This window comes from Hippoglossus hippoglossus, chromosome 18 (assembly GCF_009819705.1).
Source record: "Hippoglossus hippoglossus isolate fHipHip1 chromosome 18, fHipHip1.pri, whole genome shotgun sequence".
Taxonomy (NCBI): domain Eukaryota; kingdom Metazoa; phylum Chordata; class Actinopteri; order Pleuronectiformes; family Pleuronectidae; genus Hippoglossus; species Hippoglossus hippoglossus.
In genome coordinates, this window is record NC_047168.1 from 9,339,458 (window position 1) to 9,361,302 (window position 21,845).

The 21,845-nt window shown below is 41.6% G+C and overlaps 1 protein-coding gene across 24 annotated transcripts in view; it reads left to right on the forward strand.

Annotated features, from left to right (window-relative positions):
* The window catches only part of LOC117779360 (adhesion G protein-coupled receptor L3-like), a 202,508-nt gene extending 192,472 nt beyond the window's left edge, over window positions 1-10,036 (forward strand). For 6 of the 24 annotated variants that reach the window (XM_034615460.1, XM_034615464.1, XM_034615462.1 and 3 more), the window contains 3 exons: window positions 916-1,012; window positions 4,741-4,866; window positions 7,364-10,036. In XM_034615460.1, the coding sequence (XP_034471351.1) occupies window positions 916-1,012; window positions 4,741-4,866; window positions 7,364-8,373 (1,233 nt within the window). In that variant the 3' untranslated portion in view covers window positions 8,374-10,036. Of the gene's footprint in view, window positions 1-915; window positions 1,013-4,740; window positions 4,867-6,094; window positions 6,147-7,363 lie in introns of all 24 variants that reach the window. The other 18 variants (XM_034615470.1, XM_034615471.1, XM_034615477.1 and 15 more) reach the window with 8 other exon arrangements.
* The last annotated feature ends 11,809 nt before the right edge of the window (window positions 10,037-21,845 follow it).

Genomic DNA, 21,845 nt, shown 5'->3' on the forward strand with positions numbered 1-21,845 from the left:
AACAAAATGCTTGAAGCCAAACAGTTAAAAATGTGGCTGTATGTCACACGGAATTATTTTCCGACACCGGAACGTGATGCAAATGATTGATACGGAAGGAATAGGACAAATTTAATGAAGCCTTAGACGACACACAGGATACATTTAAAGGAGATGTAGGCTTTGTGTTTCACTGCTGGTGTGACCCCGTGTCAAACCCATCAGCCAGCACTGGTCCTGGCTGTGGGTAGGCAAGGGATGTTTGTTTTTCGGAGCTGGAGTATTTTGGTCGTATTAAGAATTGAAACTGTTATCTTAGTTAGTTTATCATGTTGAATTTCAACTTCCTGTCTTCCCCAGCAAGAAAACAATCCCTTCTTATTATTTTCTAAGAAAAAAAGTATCCGCTCCTGCACCGTTTCGTCACCAATGCTGTTTTAAAAGTATCGATTCAAACCCAGTATCGGGGGAAAAACTAACAAACAAACAAACAAATCCTAGTTCGGTAACAGTTGCTCTGACTCCAGCTCACATTCCGCTCTGTGGTTGGTTATCCAGCCCCCTTCACCCTCAGCATCAGCCCCTGGGACTCCATCATAATTAACCAGAATGAACCCCCCTGGATTGAGCCTTTGCAACCTGACACGCTGATTCACAGGAGCTTGACTGATGACTTTATTATTGACTACACCTATCCCGGCGCCGGCGCTCATCTTTAATTGGAGGTTACTTCTCCCCTCAGCTGACACGTCTCACAGTTTTACTGCTCCAATCAAAAGCTGACATTTAGTTTTTCCTGCCTCGCGTCTTTGCCTTTATTGTGTTGAATAGCAGGTGAGGAAAATATGCAACACGTTGTTTCCTCCACATTCTAATATTTTGCTGTGCTCGAAGGAAGTGTTCTGATGTGTCCTGACATGTTGTTTGTCTCCACAGAGTCGCATCCGTCGGATGTGGAACGACACGGTCAGAAAGCAGTCCGAGTCCTCTTTCATGACCGGCGACATCAACAGCTCTGCGTCCCTTAACAGAGGTACTTGGCCAGATATTTTCTTACATGACTCTGCAATGCACCAGCTTTCACCAAATTACTAATGCAAGAGATTTTCCAGTTTTTTTTCCCCACAGTAGCTCATCTGTTTTTTTGGTTTTTTTTGATGACACAGAGGGTTTAGAGCATCAGAAGTCTTTTCATTTTAATAAGTAAAGCTTTCAAATGGAAAAACCTTAACCCAGCTTCTCAAAGTCAAGGCCAAACTGCAGCTTCAACTCGGATACTCAAATCGTTAAAACTCCCAAGTAAAAGACACATTTTTCTTACTTGGCTTTTTATTAGCAAATATTGAAGCGAGGTCTTAAACATGTGTCAAAACTGCCGTCAGTCGCCATATAACTCGTGTGACTGAGGGTGTTTATCAACATTTCTGACTGGGTGAAAGAGGACGTGGTTGTGAACACAGGGCCGAGAGTGAGAGGGTGAAATCTTTTGGTGTCACACTGGTTCAGAAAAGAGTTTCTCCAGTTGGCTTTTCTTGAATATTTTCACCCATGGAGTTATTCAAAGGAACATGCAGTGAAAAAAACATTAATAAAAAATGTCACTCAACAAAATGAAATAAAGTCCAAACGCTCACTCTAACATTTAACCCTACGGATAATTTAGAATCTCCAATTAGTGTAACCCCAATCTGCCTGTTTTTGGACTGTGTTGGGAGTAGCTAGGAAAACCCTCGCAGACAAGGGGAGGGCGTTCCAACTCCACACTGAAACACCCGATTATGAAAATCCTACTTTTGTTGCATGTGATTTCTGTGCAAAAAACTACCTCTTTGTTTTTTTTTTCCCTGACTGCAAAATCCTTGAATCAGAAGCTGGGCATTATATCAGAAAGAAAGAACAAAAACATAAAACTGCTGAATCACAAACTAAACTAGAGTAGCACTCAGTAGAGCGTGTACCATCGCCAAGGCCCAACAGTCCCCTTAAATCCAATTAAGCTGCACCAAAGTTCACACACTCATAGATATCAGTTCCCGAAACACGTCTGATTTTTTTATTTTTTTTATCATCAGGGGCCATGAATTTTTTCCTTTGGAAAACAGTGGAAATGTTGAAAAACACCCCATCTCACAATGTTAACAAAGAAAAGTGAAAACCCAAGTTTTGTTAAAAATCAGTTCAGTGGGTTTTGTGTAATCATGCTTCGAAACAAACAAACACACACATGGACAGAGGTGGCAATATAACCTCAGGAGATACAAACGGATTCAGTGGAATTTGAGCCAGTGCTGGGGTCGGGAAAGAGGAAGAAAATAAATCTATGTGGAAGTTCGATAAAGACGAAAGGCGGAGCTCCAAATTATTTTCGCACTTTAATACCCCTACCCACGATCTGGTAGAAACAACACTCACCAGGACCTCAAGTGTGTATTACTAGGTGCAATCCTAAGTGTCATAAGGAACAGATGCAAACAGAATCAGACATGCTTCTTGCTGATTTTCCCCTCTCGCACTCTGGCTACTCCCCCCCCCCTCTCCATCACCACCTTCGCATCCGAACCACTCGAGACGAGCCGCGGCGTCACGTAATCATCTCGATAGCGTCGCCATGTTCAGTTTATCCCCGGCGTTCAGGATTATTGCCGCACAATCAGTGTGTTTTTGGAAACGGTCCAATTCCCCAAACACAAACACAGCGAGCGGCGGTGGCGGGGGTGGGGGGTGTCTGTCACTGGAAGGATTTGAAAGGGGGCCGGTGTTTGTGCAATACACTGTAATTAGGGCAAGCGGCGGCGGCGACATCTTTTTTTTTATTTTTCAGTCGAACATTGATTTCCAAGCAAAAGCATAATGTGCCTAATTAATACTAATCTAGAATTAAAGTGATGCTGAAATATGAGCCCAAATCAGCAGGAACGCAATCATTTTATTAATCCTCTCGCTGAGCACAATCTTCCAGGACGGTAAATATTTCTGCAATTAAAATTCTCATCAAAAAGTAAGTCTGAAAAGATGGGTGCAGTAATATTCACATATATCTTCCTCCGTGATCGGTGCGGTCTAATTGCTGTGCACCGCTTCTTCAGATATGAGATGTTTACCCGGCTCTGGACGCACATACATGCATCGGCCTCACAAGTCTTGTTTTGAGCTTCTTTGAAAAATAAGAGCATCATATCATGTTCACAGGAGGGGGGGGGGGAGAAAAAACAACTTGCAAACAGGAAGTGAATGCAAGTCAAAAACATTTCCTGCATACTTTCCTGATATTCTGCATAATGTATTCAAACGCTTGAAAATTAATATTTTTGTGAATGCAAGTCAAAAACATTTCCTGCATACTTTCCTGATATTCTGCATAATGTATTCAAACGCTTGAAAATTAATATTTTTTTTTTCTTCTCACACCAGTGAGGGAAAAACAAACATCAGGGAATCTGTAGCATTCGTGTTTAGGATTGCAGCCTTCAAAATCGGCCGCTAATCACGAGGCTCAGACTGTGAAGGTTGCTCTGCCGCGTTAGTATGTGGTCGGGGGAACCGATGAGTCATTCCCGGCGAGATCCTGGCAACGGGTGCAGCGTGTGAGGACAAGCGGCGGATAAATAGAAAACAAGCCCGTGTTGGGTTATGTGTGCGAGGGAGGCGGGGCCGCTGCAGACTAATGACCATCAGGACTAAAGAGAGGACACGTCGCTTTTTATTCAGAGGTTATTTCAGCAGAAAGAGAACGAGACCAAATATGAACTTTGCTCTGTGGAGAGATGGAAATTAAACAGCACTCCGGCTCAGAAGATTGGCTCAAACAATAATAATAGTGACGCACGGACTCGTCTGCATTGCCTCGCTACGCCTCTCAAACTTTTCATTCCTATAAATATAAAGTTTAGAGTAGTAGCACATGTAGCACTTTGAAAATTCTCGGCTATTTTTCAAACAATGACAATATATGAAGAACAAAGCTGGAGATTTTCTGGGTCAGACACATTCACAATAACTGGAAAATTGCCGGAACATTAAAATTAGTGGTAGAGCACGCAGGAGGAAGGAAGTGATGCACAAAATGTCGCTGCAATTAACACGTCAATAATGGCGTCGGGCCCTTTTTCGCCAAAAGCTCTAAAATCGTTCCGAGTTGACATCTTAGCTTGGCGTCGTTTGACACCTCTTTTTTCATCCTGAGATATACGTATTGCGTCCGTCGCTTGAAACGTCGCCAACACACCCACTTTCTCTGACATCTTCTCACCGTATTCCCACATGGACTCTCTCTGATGTTTTACAGATGTTTTACTCTGGCAGGGAAAGTTTCAAGCACCATATTTTCTTTTTCTCATTATTTTCAGCCTTGTTAAAGACCAAACGATGTCCTGAGAAGTTGTTGTATTATGTCCTGTTCGAGTCGTTGCTGTTGTTGTAATTTCTGTCTGTTAACACTGGTATGCTGCCTGAATGTGGAGCTCAGAAATGGGCTTAATACTAATGGCCGGCCTTAGCGATAAATCTAATACACTCTCCATTGGTCCCATTAGCCATGTCAGTTCAGCTCTGCCACTTTCATGTAGCATAAAAAAAACCCTCACATTAATGATCATGTGATCATTTGGGTGTTAATGGCTGTCATTGCTCAGCTGCATCTGCCTAACTGATATGAATGTTCTCTCTCTCTCTCTCTTTCTCTGTCTGTATCTATTTTCTGTCTCTCCGCTCTCCTCCCCCTGTTTCTTTCTGCCTCACCCTGTCTCTTTCTGGCTGCTCCAGGGGCTATGGCTAACCATCTTATACCAAATGCACTCCTACGTCCTCATGGCACTAACAATCCCTATAATACATTGCTTGGGGAATCGGCAGTCTATAACAACCCTCTGGGCATGTACAACACACAAGGTGTGCTAGCTTCTTCTTCATTCTTTAACATTGTGTGCAGGGCAGTGTTTTTTTTTTCTTTCTTCCATGTCCTGGAAAAACTACGAGGTCTCTTCTCTGTCCTATGAGAAGAAAAAAAGCAACTTTTTGATTGGACATTTTAAAAGTTACGGACTTTAGCTGAAAGTCCAGTGTTCACCCTCGAGAGATTTTACAGGGCTTTAATAAGAAAACAAAAAAAAAAACACTGCCCCAAATGTTGTGTGTTAACAAACTGCAGCTTTAGCAGAAAAAAAATCCCACAGGTTTGATCCGTGGGGTTTTTCATTTGTAGGTGTGTCCTGGCTTCTGGTCAGGGGGGCGTGCAATTCGCTTACACTCTTTCACGGCTGATTGGCCGACACAGAGATTATAAAAAAGAGGAAATCAACAATGAGTGCCGATGGGAGCAGGACACATCCCCAGCCGTTTATCTTAAATGTGCTCTAATGTCGTCAGTGGAGCTCGTCAGTCATGTCCTCTGTCTCCTTGTTTTAAGTGTCAGCATTTCTTTCTTTTTAATGGGCAGTTGGACTGTTGTTCTGGGGTAGATGTCATTGAATCTGATTTAAAACACGAGAGCTTCCATTAATCTGATTCTCTCAGTGCTTCAATATTTTCCAAAACGAATTCTACCCCTAAAGCTTTTAATTGTAATGATTAGAAATTCATAAATTCAGAATGTGGGTCATAAGTCAAGATTTGTGTTCTATGGGGGAAGTTTAACATTTTCTTAAGCACACCAAAAAATTAGATCTGACTATTAGAAAGCACCTCTGATGAGCCACTTATCGATTAGTATTCTAGGATCAGTGCTTTTCGGCATTCAGTATGAGATCTCAGTGATTTGAAGAGTCTGTAAAACGGAGATAAAAAAAATCCCGAGAGCTTTGATCAGAGGATAATTTATGTGCACTGTACGAGTACTGCAACGGAGCTCTTTACATAAGGCCGTAATTCACCAGCATTGCCATAGATGCAATATAAATATCCGCGAGGAGGGAAATGCTAATGCATCATGTTGTGGTTCTTCCTGCGGGTTGCAGGAAACTTTGCATGGTGACTTAAAACAATTGCATTCTGGGAGCATTTTTTTCTTGATGCGTCATCAGCATATGTGTATGTGCACATTTCTCTTTCTACCTGTCACTTGTTATGCTTATTGTGTTTTCTTTTTCTTCTTTCCTTTCCCTCATGCTGTCCCTAAAAGAGCCCTACAGAGAGACAAGTATGGGAGTCAAACTAAACATTGCTTATCAAATGTAATTGACTTTGGCTTTTACTTTCTTTACACTCAATGATGGCAGGGGGGTGGGGGGGGGTAATAGAAAAACATAAACTGTACCTCCTTTGGGGATTAGCATCACGCTTTTGACCAGGCCCTCACCTTCTCAAACAGACCCCTAAGAATCGGTGTAAATCACATTGTGAATTCCACCGATGAGCGGAGATACTTCTCCTTACAGGCACGCGTCCTTTGGCTCGCTTGACATCACGCACTGAATAAGTTAATCCAATTACAGCCAACATTCAGACTCTCCTCAACATTTCAGAAGGCGCGTCAATAGAAATTGATCCGTATTCTTTTTCGGCGATTACCGAGCGGCCTCAGCCGTTGTTCGCGCACTTAATCATTATTTATCTTTTTCTCCCGCCGCTCACTTTGTTGGAGCCGATGAACTTCTTGAAGGTCTCGGGGAATGCGTCTCGTCAAATTTTCAAGAGTTCACACTGCGGGGCCCGACGTTTTTTTTAACAAGCCGGACGTCCTTGTCTGAGGTGCTTTGAATTATCGTCAAAAATTTGGCTTTGATGTTGCTAGCGTGAAAATCGATAAAGTATTAAATCTACAGCAACAGGGGAGAACAGAGCGCCTCCTTCCTCGCAGCGTGGTTTTGAACTAGTTTATGTTTAGAATGATGTATATTGTTACATTGCAATGCTCCTATGGGACAATATGGCTGGGGTCCGAGTTTAAAGCTGGTGCACTGGTTTGTGTTTACTTTATGAAGTGTGAAATGCATGGCTTTTTTTGTTGTTGCTTGCTTTGTGTTGTGCCGTGCTTTGGCTTGTGTGTGTGTGTGTGTGTGTGCGTGTGCGTGTGTGTGTGGCGCACATTTATCTGTGTTTTCATCACTGCCAAAGAATAATCAGTTAAAGTTAATGAAAAGTGAAATTGGGTCTTAGAGAATGTTATTTTATTTTTTTTCCTCTGTAACAAGGTAAGTGTCTATGATGCTCACATACAGTATAGAGGCTTTTAATGTAAATGCAGTGCTTTATGTCTCGTCTAATCCAAATACTATAGGGTCTTTATTTCCACTGAGTGCACTTTATAGAAATGTGGATGACACAAAGTGCTGAGAGTGCTCGAGGGGTCAGGATGTGTTTCAGAATAAAAGCGCCACAGTGTTTGATGGATGTAATGTGTGTTTGTAAAGATGGCTGACATTTAGCTGTGGCGATTACATCCCATCAGATTTCACCCTTCTCATTCGCCCCCTCTACCCCCCAACCCGACCCATGTCTGTCATTCCAGAGGGAATCCTGAACAATGCCCGGGATACAAGTGTCATGGATACTCTACCACTGAATGGTAACCATGGCAACAGCTACAGCATCGCCAGCGCCGAGTACATGAGTGACTGCGTCCAGATCATTGACCGGGGCTACAACCACAAGGAGACCACCCTGGAGAAGAAGATCCTGAAAGAGCTCACCTCCAATTATATCCCCTCCTACCTCAACAATTCCCACGAGCGCTCAACCGAGCAGAACCGGAACCTCATGAATAAGCTGGTCAACAATGTTAGCAATGGCGGCAAGGATAGCGGCTACGGGATGGGCTTGGGAGTGGGCATGGGCATGAATGTGGCGCTGAGCCTGGATGACCACTCAACTTTTGGCCCGCACCATGACGAAGGCCTGGGCCTGGAGTTAATCCGTGAGGAGTCTAACGCCCCGCTGCTGCCCCAAAGACCGCCCCCTTCCCTGCAGGCAGTGGACAACCTTCACAGTCATCTCCACCCGTCAGCGCCGCCGCCCCTGCCCCTGCCCCACCACCCCTTCACGTCCGCCACCGCCTCCTCCTCGTCCCGAAGGAGGATCCCCCAGGAGAACAGCGAAAGTTTCTTTCCCTTACTCACTAACGAGCACACCGAGGACGAGGGCTCGTCGCCCACCCACAACCACCAGAGAGACTCCCTGTACACCAGCATGCCCATGCTGCCCGGCCTGCCCGATGTGTCCGCAGGATCTGCCGACAGCTCCAAAGACGGCGGGGATGCCAAGAGCCCGGAGGCCAGCTCGGACGACGTTTACTACAAGAGCATGCCCAACTTGGGCTCGCGTAACCACCTGCATCAGCTGCACTCCTACTACCATCTAGGGCGGGGCAGCAGCGATGGCTTCATCGTGCCGCCAAACAAAGAGGATCTATCCCCAGAAGAAGCCCACCAGGAGCCCTCGCACCTGGTCACCAGCCTATAGGCCCCAAAAACCACCCACCCAATAGTGTCCCTCCTATTACCGTAGTCCTCCTCCTCCGTGTCCTCTTGTTCTATCAGTCGTTGGCAGTGGTAGCCTTTCTTTTTATTCAGTGTTCTGAAGACTGAAGCGGAGCGAAAAACAAACTGTGCTCTCGCTGTTGCTGACCACAACCAGGATAGCGATTGCGACGTATGGGGGCGAGTACGTGACTATATTTGGTTAGAAAAAGCGGGAATCTGTTGATGTTGTGTTTCCCCCCTCAAACCCCGTGTGGTTTGGCGTGTTTTGTCTCGGTGTGAAAAGAGGCAATTGCTCGAGCAGGATTGTTAGGTCTCAGAGATAAAGTACGACAGTCGAAAACGGAACTGCACAGCCCCCCCACCCCACCCCACCAACTATACAAGTCTAAATTATAGACTTCACCATAATAAATGGGAAATTTAAAAAAGGACTATTTTATTATTCTTCTGTATCTATATTGACTTTTTGAAAGATTTTCTTCCTCTTTGGTGAGTTGCAGCACATTTTGTTTGCTGAAGTGTCCCTTCAACGAGAAAAAAAAAAGGAGAATCAAAAAACACACAAAAAAAAACATTTTGGACAATTACCATGAAGGAATTATTGATCGTATGCTTTCAAGCATAGCTGTTCTTTTTTTTCTTTTCTTTCATTTTACTGTAATAACAGTTGTTAAAAGAGGGAGAAAAAAAACTAATACAAGAATTATGAGATATTTCTATGTAATTGTACAGATAACTAGCATTGCACATAATAGTATGCTTTTTTTGTTTTTTGTTTTTTGTTCCAAGCAAAACCCTTTTGTCTCTGTAAATGTAGTGGTTAGGATAAATTTTGTTCGGTTGTGCTGGCCTCTCTGGGTTTCTGGTAACAGTCTGTTTCTTTTTATTTTTTATTTTTTTCTCCTCTTTTATCACTTTCCACACATAATCATCGTAATAGAAACAAAAATAACACAAACAGGTATCCCTCAGAAAGGTTCATTGTGCATTCTGCATCTCTATTGGCATTCAGTAAACGCTTGTGCTTCTCCGAAAAAGAGAACAAATGGAACATTGACGAGCACTAGGCACTTGTACAAAAAAAAAAAGAAGAAAGTTGGCTGTTTTACCTATTAAAGAAAGAGCTTTTGGAGTGAGGAAATACTGGAAGTGTTTTTCTTTTTTCTTCCTCCAGGAGAAAACATTTATTTATTTGTTCAAATGAACCGTACTAAATGGGGGAGCGGAGGTAACTTTAGCGGCACAAATACCTTTTTATTTTTATTTTCATGGCTTCTTATTTATTCCTTTTTTGTATTGGTTTCCAAGCTGAATGGCATAGCTAATATTTGTTGTAACAGTGAAACTTGTTTACCAACAAATAAATCCCTGATTAAGGTTCATAACTTAGCTGCGGGGGGGAAGTTTTGTCTGGGCCTTGGAATCACTTTTGTACGGATACCAGTGAAGGACCTCGACACACGATGGAGCGATCAGTTCTTTTTCTTTTTTTTAATCATCAGTTAATCTCCCTCATTAGCCCTCTGTCTATTTCAGTGCCAAATACATTTGGCCCAGCAGCAGTGGATGTGCTCTGTATGCTCTGGTCTGCTTTACGATAGAAGCAGTTGATTTCATAAGCTGTAATAAATATTTCAATATCATCGCTGGTGTAACCAATCGATTCTTTCCAGATACTGTGTGTTTGACATGGGTTTGATCAGCCGCGCAGGGGAAGCATGAAAGACAGCGGGGACACTCATCACGGCCGTGGACAAGAAGAGAAGTAAGTATGCTCTGTAACCGCTGTTCTTATGGTCATCATCAGAATATAATCATTATATTCTTCTACTATAAATGAAATCTGATAATAAAAAATGTGAATTAATAATAGATCAAATGACTGGAATGTGGGAAAAGGTGTCATCAAGAAAATTATACCCCGACTGTTTTCCTCAGATTTATGGAGCATTTATATTGTTTTTGGTTTAATGTCGTGTAATGTCACTCTTTTGGTTCAGTCTCATTATTCACCACGTTGCAGCAAGCACTTTTTGTTTAGATCAGTATAACCAAAAGTTTACAACCTAACCAGCCCCAGACAACAAAGAAACATACGTCCATTATTGGACCCACAATTTAAAAAAATGTTTGATTGAGACCAAAGTGATGCAAAGTTAATAGAATTGACATCACCCCAAACCCATGCTAATCTTGCTCTGACCAACTGTTCAACCATCGGTGTAGTGGCTGAAAGCTGTGGGGAGCAGAGGTTGACCTATAGCTTGTTGCTGTAAGTTTGAATTGAATGTGTGTTAATGTTTGGGTTGTTCTCTTAATAGTGTCAGTTGTGCATTTGACATTACATCGAGGAACTTGAATGAACAAATTCAACGATGTTTTTTTTTTAATCCCAGTGTTCCAGATACACACAGATAAGGAACAAAAGTAAAAATGTATAATAAGAGAGTTTAAATGATATATCATTAAAGCAGTAAACCTATTTTTCTAGATGCACAACTGTGTTGGTCTACGTAGTCGAAATCGTAGTTTTTCCCTTTTTACTTGTCTTTTACAATGTCTGTTTTATGTTTACTACACTGTGCATGTTAAGTATTGTTGAATGAAAAGGGCGACGTGAGCCCCTTTTCACAGAGCTGTGACTGTGATGAAAAGCTGAGTCACTGTGAAAACTCGCCAGGGACGTGTGGCTCGGCCCGGATCCTGCGTCAGAAGATGGAGGCAGCTCCGGTCCGTCCTCTCGCCCGCGTGCGTAAGACCGGATCTCCGCTTGCCAGATATGACTCGGGTGGACAGAAAGTGCTCCGGCTGTCACCGCCGCATCACTTTGACTGACATTTGCAAACCCGGGCGAGTTCGTGAAATGTGCTGAAGATGTGACTCTGACCCCCCCCCCCCCCCCCCCCCCCCCCCCTCCTCTTATATCCACTTTCTTGATGAGTTGTTACGCGAGCTCATAGGCTGCACCGGGCCCTGACGCTGCCCAGGAACATGCTTGCGTGGCACAAAGCACCAGAGGGGAATAAGCAGCACTACGGCTCACTGCCCATTCACAAAGAAGAAAAATCCATAGAATGAAGTCAGCGTGTAACATTTTTTTTCATCAAACATTATCCTTCATTCACACTTTCTTTTTCTTGCCCAAGTGAGAATAATTTCTGAGCAGCACAGGTGGACGTTGTATTGATTTTTTTTTTTCGGCTAAGCCATCACACTTTAGATAAATCCTTAATTACTAAAGCTTTTCTGCTTACCTGCCAAACCACAAACTTAGTGTTGACATGTGATCAATGCTCTTAAAGTGGAGCACCGTGACGCTCCCACAGAAATAATCGATATACCGAGTTTGTGCCAGTTTCTTTTTTTCCCAGAAACCTGTCACACTCTTAAAATGTAGGCGACTGTAAAACATTAAAATGCTATAATAGGAAAACGCAACCATCTTCCTGTTAATGTCGGACCTGTGGGTTAATTTCAGTTACTTTAGAGGATTAAAAACAGTATGAACTACACATTATAAGCCCCGGTTGAAGTTCCCTCTGGCGAGCATTAGAGGATCCGTGTGATTGGAGATATCCTTGTTCCTGACAGTTGAGGGCATTCTCCACTTCCCCTGCATCCCTCCTCCAGCGCGCAGCTCCTAATATATGACTGATTTATTTTACCTTATCCTCAACGTGAACTGCTATTGAACTCATCCGCTTTACTTTTACTTTTAAGTCGACATAATCGGATACAATAGCATTTTAAAAACATCTGTGTGTTTTATTCCTCTGCGGTAACGTTATGACACAGTGGACAGATTTAAACTAGGATATAAGGTCTTTTTTATGTTTTCACACTAATTTACACAAGAAAATGTAGTAGAGTATTAAGTATTTGTAAGCTGTCTGTTCTATGGGAAAACTGTTGTCCGCCATTCACGTGTGATCATGAGCAGTTGTGATTATTTGTGTATTGTGAGGACAAGGGTCTGCATGTTTGACTTTCTGTGTGTGAATTAAAAACACGCGGCGAGACAAACACCTTCATGCCATGTGAACAACAATGTATAGGGTACAGCTCACACGTCGTATATCAAACGGCACATTTCATTTCTGGCCCTCCAGTGAAAAAATCAATGGCCAAATGCCTGGCAGAATTTCAATTGAAAGGTGAATCAATGTCATTTCCAGCTCCCTGTGCGTTGGGACAGCTTGACAGCCTGAACACATGAAGAGGAATACCTCACTGATTTTTAGTCAAGATAACATTGATTTAAGGTGGCGGGGGGTGTTATAGGTGCTGATAAGTATAGGTAGGTGTACGGCTGTTCACTTGTAAGAGCTGCAATTCACTCGGGAGTTTGACTTCCAATTCCCTGCAATGCATTTTTTTTTGTGTCAGTGGCCTGTGGGATTTCTGTATAAAACTTAATGGAAAGACAATTTGTAAGATTAGATTTTCAGAGTTTGACCGAGAGGCACATCTCAGGATCCACTGGGAAAGTAACTCCCTGACTTTTGGATGGAACATCTCGGATCCACTGCCCAAAAAAAAACTAACTAAAACTTGTAGTTTACTCTGAAAGGTCCAGTGTGAAGGATTCAAGGAGATTTACTGGCAGACACTGAATATGATTTTAATAATTGTGTTTCCGTTATATTCTCTTGCATAATCCCCCTGATATTGAGAATCGGTGTGTTTTTTTGTTATTATATTAATGTTAAGTTATTTAATTTAAAAGATTTCTGCCGTATCTTAGCAACTTTGAATGTTTTAGCTTATTGAACATGTTCTTAGCAGGATGTAAGCGTCCACGGATGAAACATGATGGGCTGTGTTTGTGTGTGTGGGGGGTGGGGGGAGATAATAATGTTCTTTTGTTTGTAATTTTACTTGTAACGTTGTCTTTTATTGGTAAGTGTGGAGTTATGGTGGCCTTGGTAGCATCATTTTAAACCTGAGCAAAGGTCCAAACAGTCACAATATCTGAAAACACATATGGATTTAAAAATAAATATTTACATTTTCTAAAAAGCATTAAATTACCAGGGTTGATTAGACCCTTAGTAAATTTAACATACTTTTTGTTTACGTTACACAAACAGAGTCTGAATCATCTGCTCCTGTTACCTTTGTTGTTTGTTTAAAGACAGTGATGCATTATGGGTTGTTTGTGTCTGATTGGTGTCACCTGCTGTGTTCTTCTCCTGGAGCCAGTCACCTCAAGGTAAGATGAGTTCTATCAAAGATATGAAACTCACACGAGTTCTTCTTCCGGTTTAGTGTTAGCGGCCTGTTTTGCTGCATTAAGAACGAAACTTAAAGTTTCTCATGAGGAGGGAAGTTGGAACAAAGCGGACATGACGTCTGTCGTGTGTAAAAAACACCGTCACGCCAGCCGCAGCTTGAAAGGGAATGCGCGTCTATTCCGGGTCTTACGGTAAATGTGATTGGGTTGAAAATAAACAGGTGGAAAACAGACGTTGAAAGTTAAATGTCACTCATGGACGTTTAATAAGATAAAAACAAGGCTGAGCCCACTGTGGCTTAATGTACAGATACCGAGGGTCACCTTGAACAAGAGTGAGGTGAAGCATCTTCGTCACCTCTTAGGGATTTTTTAAATTATTTTTGTGGAGCAAGTTTTGAGTGCTGTCATGACAATTTAGATAATTTCCCCTTAAAAACAACATTAACCGTGGTCTTACATAACCAGAGAGACACCACCTGAGACCAGTTTGCAGGTGCACTCTGTCAAAACAACTGTAAAATAGTTTGGCCCCACAGGAGGTTATTGGTTAGAATATACTTTCTATACTGAACAACTGTGGCTACAAGTTGAATCTAGGAGCAAGGTGATGCTAATAAAGTGACTGAAGCTGCAACCAGGGATTATTTTCACTGATGCTTGTTTTTAAAGTGTTTGTAATAAGTCATAAGAAAGTGGAAAAAGTGCATTTACGTCATTCAAACGGATGACGGCCAAACTGACACAAATGCTGACGTCAGATGCTTCCTGTCAACAAACCAATCAGTGTCAAGCATAAGTAGACACAGCCCATGTAGGTGATGATGACAGGTTGTGCATATGTTATTTAGAAGTCTTGTGAAATCCAAACTATCCAGATTAAATGTAAACACCCTCAGTTACTTCACGTGTTTATGTTCTTTTATCCTGTCACATTAATGTCATCCTTAAAGATATTTGAACACGCCCCTCCTGCACAGTTCTGCATCTTGACCTCTGACAGTCCCCATTTGCCCTTGTCTGACGTTTTTGGCCACACAGAAATAAAACACCTTGCACCGTGCCATCGTGGCCTTGTCTTATGACAGAAGGGATCAGCAGTGAAACCCTGTGCCCCTTCAACGCCCGACAATATCACAACACGTGCTCATCAGGGAGCAGCAAACAGGCCCTTATGCGCGGGGCAAACAGGTTACGTGGCATTCGCAGGGAATCCTCTGTGAGTTAATTTGGAAGATCATTTTCAGTGTACGGGGCCACAAGAGAAGGAGCGTGGTAGCCAGGAAAATGGTAATGGCTGTCCGGGGAATTGTAGTGTGTGAGTGCAGGTCGTAGAGTGGAGTGTGCTGTAGGTAACCAGAAGGACGACGGCAGCACGAGCTACTTCACCTGTTACGTATGTGCCGGCCTGGTCTCTGTGGTGTGAAAGCTCTTAGGTCACTTGGGCTGCAGTCGTGTTTACAGTCTGGACATGAGCTGGGATGTAACAGCGTGTTGACCTTGAAAAAGCTGGCGTGGAGCATGGATGTTAAGTAATTGATTTACAAAACCTGCAGCACAGCAGGAACCAAAAAAACATGCATTTTGTTTTTACAACTGCGATAAATATGATTTACCCATTTCTCCGTCCTGATGCACCTTACATGTTGCAAAAGAGAAATTACAGAGAAATTAAACTATGAATTTCCTTCCCATTAGAATATGACATTTTGTTATTTAAATAATTTAAAATACATTGTTGTTAACATTCATATTTGAAAGATCATTGATATTGAAAAACTAATCAAACCCAAACTTTTATAAACATGCTCCTTATTCAAATTAAAAATGAACTCTACAGTCAGAACTGCCATTGATGATTAACATTGCTGATCATTTCCTTGATTGATGAATTTTCCCAGTTTGTAAAATGACAGAAAATTGTGCAAATTGCTTATTAAAATTTCACACCATGATGGAGTTTCTATTTTTCTCTGACAGCCAATTAAAGATATTCTGTTTTCTTAACAAATTAATTCACAGGTATCATTTGAGAAGCAGAAACCAATGTTTTGGCATTTTGCTTGTAAAATGTCTGAAATAAGTTCATAATTTCCTGTCGGTTAACTAAGGGAAGCTGAAACGATCGGTTTATAGAAATTGAAGTGACAAGTAATTTGATGATCTATATTTGTTTTAGTTGGTCCTCAGGAGAAAAAGAAAATCCTAAATCCAGTGTAAGGATTTAGTGCTTTTTGTATTATTATTCTTTTTTGGTATCTTTATACATTTGTTCCGTAGAAAAATCATTATTTGGCTCCAGTTAAAAAAGGAATACAAAAAGCATGTATCCCTACAGTTTATACCACATTCTAAAAGTGTATCGGCAGTAGGTGAGATGTTGTTGTGGCACACACGGGTCGTTTCTGGTGGGTCAGTGATACAAATTTTGTTTTTGCAAGGTTGTGACAACCATAATGACACAGTAATTACGCCGTGACACACCTCTAGATGAGTGATAAAGACGCGGCGATAAAGGGTAAAATAGTTCTGCCTCCGAGCCAGATGGCGTGCGGTGATGATGTCTGGCCCGCAGTCAAGGTGGACGGCACACGAGCCAGTGTTCTGACAGGCCAATGGATTCCATCCTCGCCGTAGCGACCCGTCTATCCGACCCTCTCTACGGCCAATCAACACAGATAATCTTTTGAATTAAGAGGAAAAATCCGGGGTGAACACTTTGATGAGATAAGTACCCTTTGTCAGTGCAGGCAATGGTATTTTAATTAAATATATGAACACATGGTCCTGCCCCAGATGCTCAAGTCTAAACAAAGATAGCATCATCTAATCAAAGCCGGGCCCGGAGTGTTTCAAGGGCAGAATTATTTTCTATTAGGGCCCCTCTCCTCAGGGATTGAGCCAATTTTCTTTATTATGATAGAATCAGCATATTGTAGATTGAATCTGGCGATAGTGTCACGGCGGGATAGGTGCGCTGGTCCCAGACCACCCGCTTGTCAAAACCCTTCAGACGTACACAGTTGTGTCTTTGGAAATGTTTTTTTTACTATTATAGAAAGTGAAAGAGATTGTAGAGTTTTTATGATATTAGTTCACAAGATCACTGTGTTTGGTTCACACCGTCTCGCTGAGCCGTTAATCTCTTGACCTTGCTTGATTATAATCGGTTTCCTTCAAGATACGCCACTGAGAAGCAAGATAAGGATACCCGCTGTTAAGGCCTCTGTCTCAACAGGCTATTCTAATGTATGGAAACTATATTAAATAAATAATCTGCGTGTATATATAAACCCTGCTTAAGGTAATAAAAATAAATCCCTCCTGGATTCTCTGTGGATGCCGTTGATTGGACACTACAGCCGTTCCAGCACTTTGATGAGATCTCCTAACGGGAAGCTCTCGCTAATGTCTCCGCATCTGCCAATACCAGCAACCTCGGTTTCATAACGGATGCCAGCACGCGCTGCTGCACAGTGGGATTTAAATGATGAAGTTGTATATCGCCATGTTTTCTAATTGGGTCACGGAGCAGCCTGGTCGAATGTGGAGAGAGAGACGCTGTCATTGGGATTATTAGATTTATTCCTGGGTTTTAATATGAACGGTATCACAGTGTCACATTTCAAGATAATTGTAGAAATGGAGACAGTAGTGGAAAAACCCAGTTTTGTGCACAGGAGTGGGTATTCTAGCTCTAAATTACAACAGTGACTACAGTTGCACGGTGCATATTAGAAGAGGGGTTCAGAGAGTCTGAGGATTTGTGCGATGATTAAGTAGTTTGATTTCAGGTTTTGAAAACAAAGCATTCAGATCTGTAATTGCCTGGCACCCCTTGTACATTCCTAATTGGCTTAATTTCAGTCTGTGGAACAAGACGGTGAGTCAAACGTTTGCAAATTCCAGTCAGGTCCATTTAGTGTGAGCGTGTTTGAAGTTGCGAATATGAAGATCCGTATTAAGTGGAGAAATTCGAGGAATAAAAGTAATTTTCCGTTTGCAAGTCGTCATGTGGGTCCCACGTGGGCGTTTAATCTAAATCTGCCGTTGCCCTGTAGCATTGTTGTGATTTGTAGTGTTTCTGCGATCAAACGCACTGTAGGTTTATTTCTCTCGCTCTCTGAAATCAGATCAGAACATGAGCCGAGGCCTATCGCTTATCTAAATTGTACCTCAGACCCCAAAGAGACAGATCAGATCTGGAGCTCTCAAGGGACATTTTTCACTCTGTTTGAAATCGAGTGTTTCTCGAAAGGAGTCAGGAGAATCGCTTACTATTAACATCGTGTTTACAATGAAAAGCTGCATCATTATCTACAAGCTTTACACTGTTACACTGTCCTTGTTTCCTCGACAGCTCTGGACTGGAAATTCTTGTTTGTATCTTATCTGTGAAGGTGCCACTTAAGATAAATAGAAATTGATGATTGTTTCTGATTTTGTCTTATTAAAGCCACCAAGAAGGTCATTTAATCTTTCTTTTATCTTTAATCTTTGTCTTTCAGTGGGATCGCTGAACCACCAGGGAAGCACCCGTCAATTATTTTGAGCGGATCCAGATATAAACGTGCCAATCCAGGAATTCTTTTCTTCACCGGCAAGGGCGAGATATTATGGAGGTATGCGCTTCTCTGAGGGTCGTTCTTTTTATTATGTTCTATGCCAAAGCCTTGACTGACAACGTTTTTGAAAGAAAATATGCTGGTATCAAATTCTACTCTGTAGTCAGACAAAAAGAAGTGAATCTTTGTGAATCATCTTTCCATTAAAATCCCTGATTCCGTTGTTCGGAGGAGGTTGCACACTCTGTTATATACTCTGATATCCACCTCGCTGTGTCTGGAGACGCACAGAGAAGCTTTCGCTATACAACCGCCATTGGTTCAGTGTCCAAAGGAGTGTGTGTACATTTAGAGCAGGCCAAAATCAATATTGTTATAGTGCTGCATTGTCATGTCATGTACTGTAAGGGTTTATATGCCTCAGCGCAGGGGACAGCCATGCACCTGAGGTATAATGTTTTTTTGTTGTCCGAACGTCCTTGAGTACCATTCAATATATATATTAAAATATACTGTGTCTCTGGAGAGTCGTGAGGGAATTTCTGGGATAAATGATGAACTAATTAGACGTTTTTTGGACGATACTGAATAATATGTATTCTAAATATGGCAAACCCTCATTCACATATTAAATGAGATAAAACCATAGACTGTATTTAAAGATGGACGACATGACAGCTGACCATATGTGAAGCTAAAGCATCTCAGTCGTTAGCCATAAACTCCGCCCTCTCTATTTTAGGTAGTTCTTGACACTGATGTTTGTCCAAGTGTACATTCCTCCGGTACTTTGGGTTATTGGGGATATTTTAGCTTCATTTCTGGATAGCGGGAAGAAGCGGAGGCACGTCGTTCATCTATTCTATTTAAATTAAGGATGAAACAATGCAGTGATGGCGTTTCATCTCCAAAAGGTCAAAGGTCAACTTCACAGCGACAACATAAGGTTTTAATCACTTTTCTGGACAATATTCAACAACCTGAATCTGGAACAGAAGGCTGTGAATCTATTCCTGTCATTTGAATTTTTGGGAGAGGCGCAGTTCTGTTCTCTTCTTTCTAATTGTAGTTTTACACTGGCTGTGCAGTAGAATATTGTTGTTGACAGCTGTGGCATTTATTGAAGAATCGATTAAGCATCTGGAGTTTCCAGAAATAAAATGTTCATGCATGTAGTACGGCCCACGGGATGCTGAATGTTTTGATTGGTTTATTAAACTAATTATTTTATTCTTACCCTCTGTTATATTTCACCACCCTGTAGCCATGATTGCCACATCCAAGTGTGTATTAATGATATATTCTTTACATTATTTTACATTATTTCAAATGGCAAGGATTATATTACTGCATGGATTTCTCTACCTTCCACTGCAGTCATTGATTTCCAGTGGTTTTCACAGTTAGGTAATTAATCACAGTGCTTAGTGATAGTCTGTTTTTATTGTTTTAAAACGTTGTTAGTGGTTTGGCAGAACATTTTTCTCGAATTAATCTGGACTGAACTACAATACCATTTAACAGTGATGTAAGTTTGATGAAAACGAAAGCTGACATGACTTTTACTTTGATAAATTACCTCAAGCGTCGCGTCTGCACATTGATTATTATGTAATGTATGGAAATCAAGTAGTGCCAGTAATACAGTTTAAATCCTGGGTAACAATTACCTCATTTATTCTAGTGTTTACTCTGTAAATCTGGATTAAATGTGGGGATCACAAGATGAATTACAGGCAAATTAACCTGGTGATTTAGAGTAATTCTCCAACAATAGGTCTCATACAACAAGAAGAAAAAAAACAAAAGAAAAAATGTGTGTGCAGTTGCTACTCATCACAGGTCTAAAGGATTTATATCAAGCTGGGAGTCATATCCATCCATCGTCTGTGGAAATAAATGCATTTATAGACGCTCGCTGGCAAAAACAAGAGGGAGTAAGTCCGATGAAGACATTTTTTTTACAAGACAAAAGGGCAGCAAACAATCAGTTTATCTAAAATCTGTGGGACTTTGCTTTTGTATCAAAATGTCATGGGACTGGGAGTCAATAACTCACATTGAATGACCGAGGGAGCAGTTGTGCTTTCCTTTAATGAAGCAAGAAAACAGTTTATCTGGCTAGATTGACCTTAGGCAATTACTTTAAGCGCATTCCTCAATCAATAAAACACTAGTTCGGTTTGTGTGCGTGCTCGTGGGGAGCTCGGCTATACGTTTCCCAGCTTCTTTGGTCGGGAGTATCATTCTGTTGTGGTGGATATGTGGCTTTTGTGCCATATTTCTACACCTCAGTGTTGTTGGAAGTATTCCATTTGAAAAGCATCCCAAAAAAAGGGCCGCTCGTAGTTGTGAGTACACCTGTGCAATCACTTTAATAGATAAGAAACGGTCCCTGGGGGCCCCCAGTGTTTTAAGATGAGGTTCCTGGCCTTTAGTTACTTTATGTTTTGTGTAACCACACTGTCAGCTCTGAGCAGCAGCTGTCAAAACCAAATGCCCACTGGCTCTGCTAAGAGAGCACAGATAAAAGTGACCCTCTGCAAATAAGCTTTTTTTTTTTTCCTACCTGGGGTTTGCAGGAGGGTACAATAAGAAATCACACTGCAGATGAATATCTGCACAATGGCCCTTTGTTCTGTATGCTGGGATGACCTTGTAGGATCTAAACTCCAGATACAGCGGAGAGAGGATGCCTCAAATTAAAGCTTTGCACAGGAAATTGAACTGTCAGACAGATGGAGAAGGAGAACGAGCCAGTTTGTAATACAGTTGATTTTATGCTTAGGGCCTGGCTGTGCAAATGTCACAGTTAATGGCGGTTATTCTGGATGAAATATGCGTTATTGTTCCTACTACACTTTTATCAAGGTGATTCATTGTTGGGAGTTGTTCTATATATAAAATACTGTGTGTGTGTGTGTGTATAATATATAGTGCACATTATCTGAGAAAGCAAGAGGAGACTTGGTGGCTAGGCAGATGTATTCTCTGCTCTGTAAGATGTGATATTAATATAATTCCCAGTGTAAATATTTATTCAGTGGTATTCTTTACATTTGTGTTTTGGGTCCGACTGTTATAATGGATGATCCTAATATTCGTATACAGCTTCAGATTCCTGACTGTTATTCGGGGGATTTGTTAGCTTTTAAGGCTTAAAAGGCAAAACAGGAACTTTTATAATTAATGTGTGTAATGTCCGTCCTCCACGTTCAAATCAACCAATTATTTAAAAAAGTATCAATCCAGAATTCCTAGTTTCAAACTCTACTTTTGTTTTTCTAGAAGACTAAATGCTTCTCTACATGGGAAACATTCCAGTCGTCATTCTCTCACACATCTGGTGGAATAAGTGCAGGTTTATTTTGACCGGTACCGGCTTGCGGCTTGTGTTTCATTTGCAGCCATGCACCCGAGGCACATTTTTTTTAACGTTTCAAATCTGTTGGTGAGTTAAAACAGTCACTTGTATTCTAATGATTCTGGGACAGTTATTCACAAACATCCCGAGGCTAAAGTAGCTCCCAACTGAGTCAGCAGGGCTGTGTCATTTCTTACTTTGCAACTCCTGAACTAGTGTTTATTAATTCACAAATTAACTCTAATCGTAGAAACTCACGTATAGAAATATATTTGTTGCTCATCGCATTA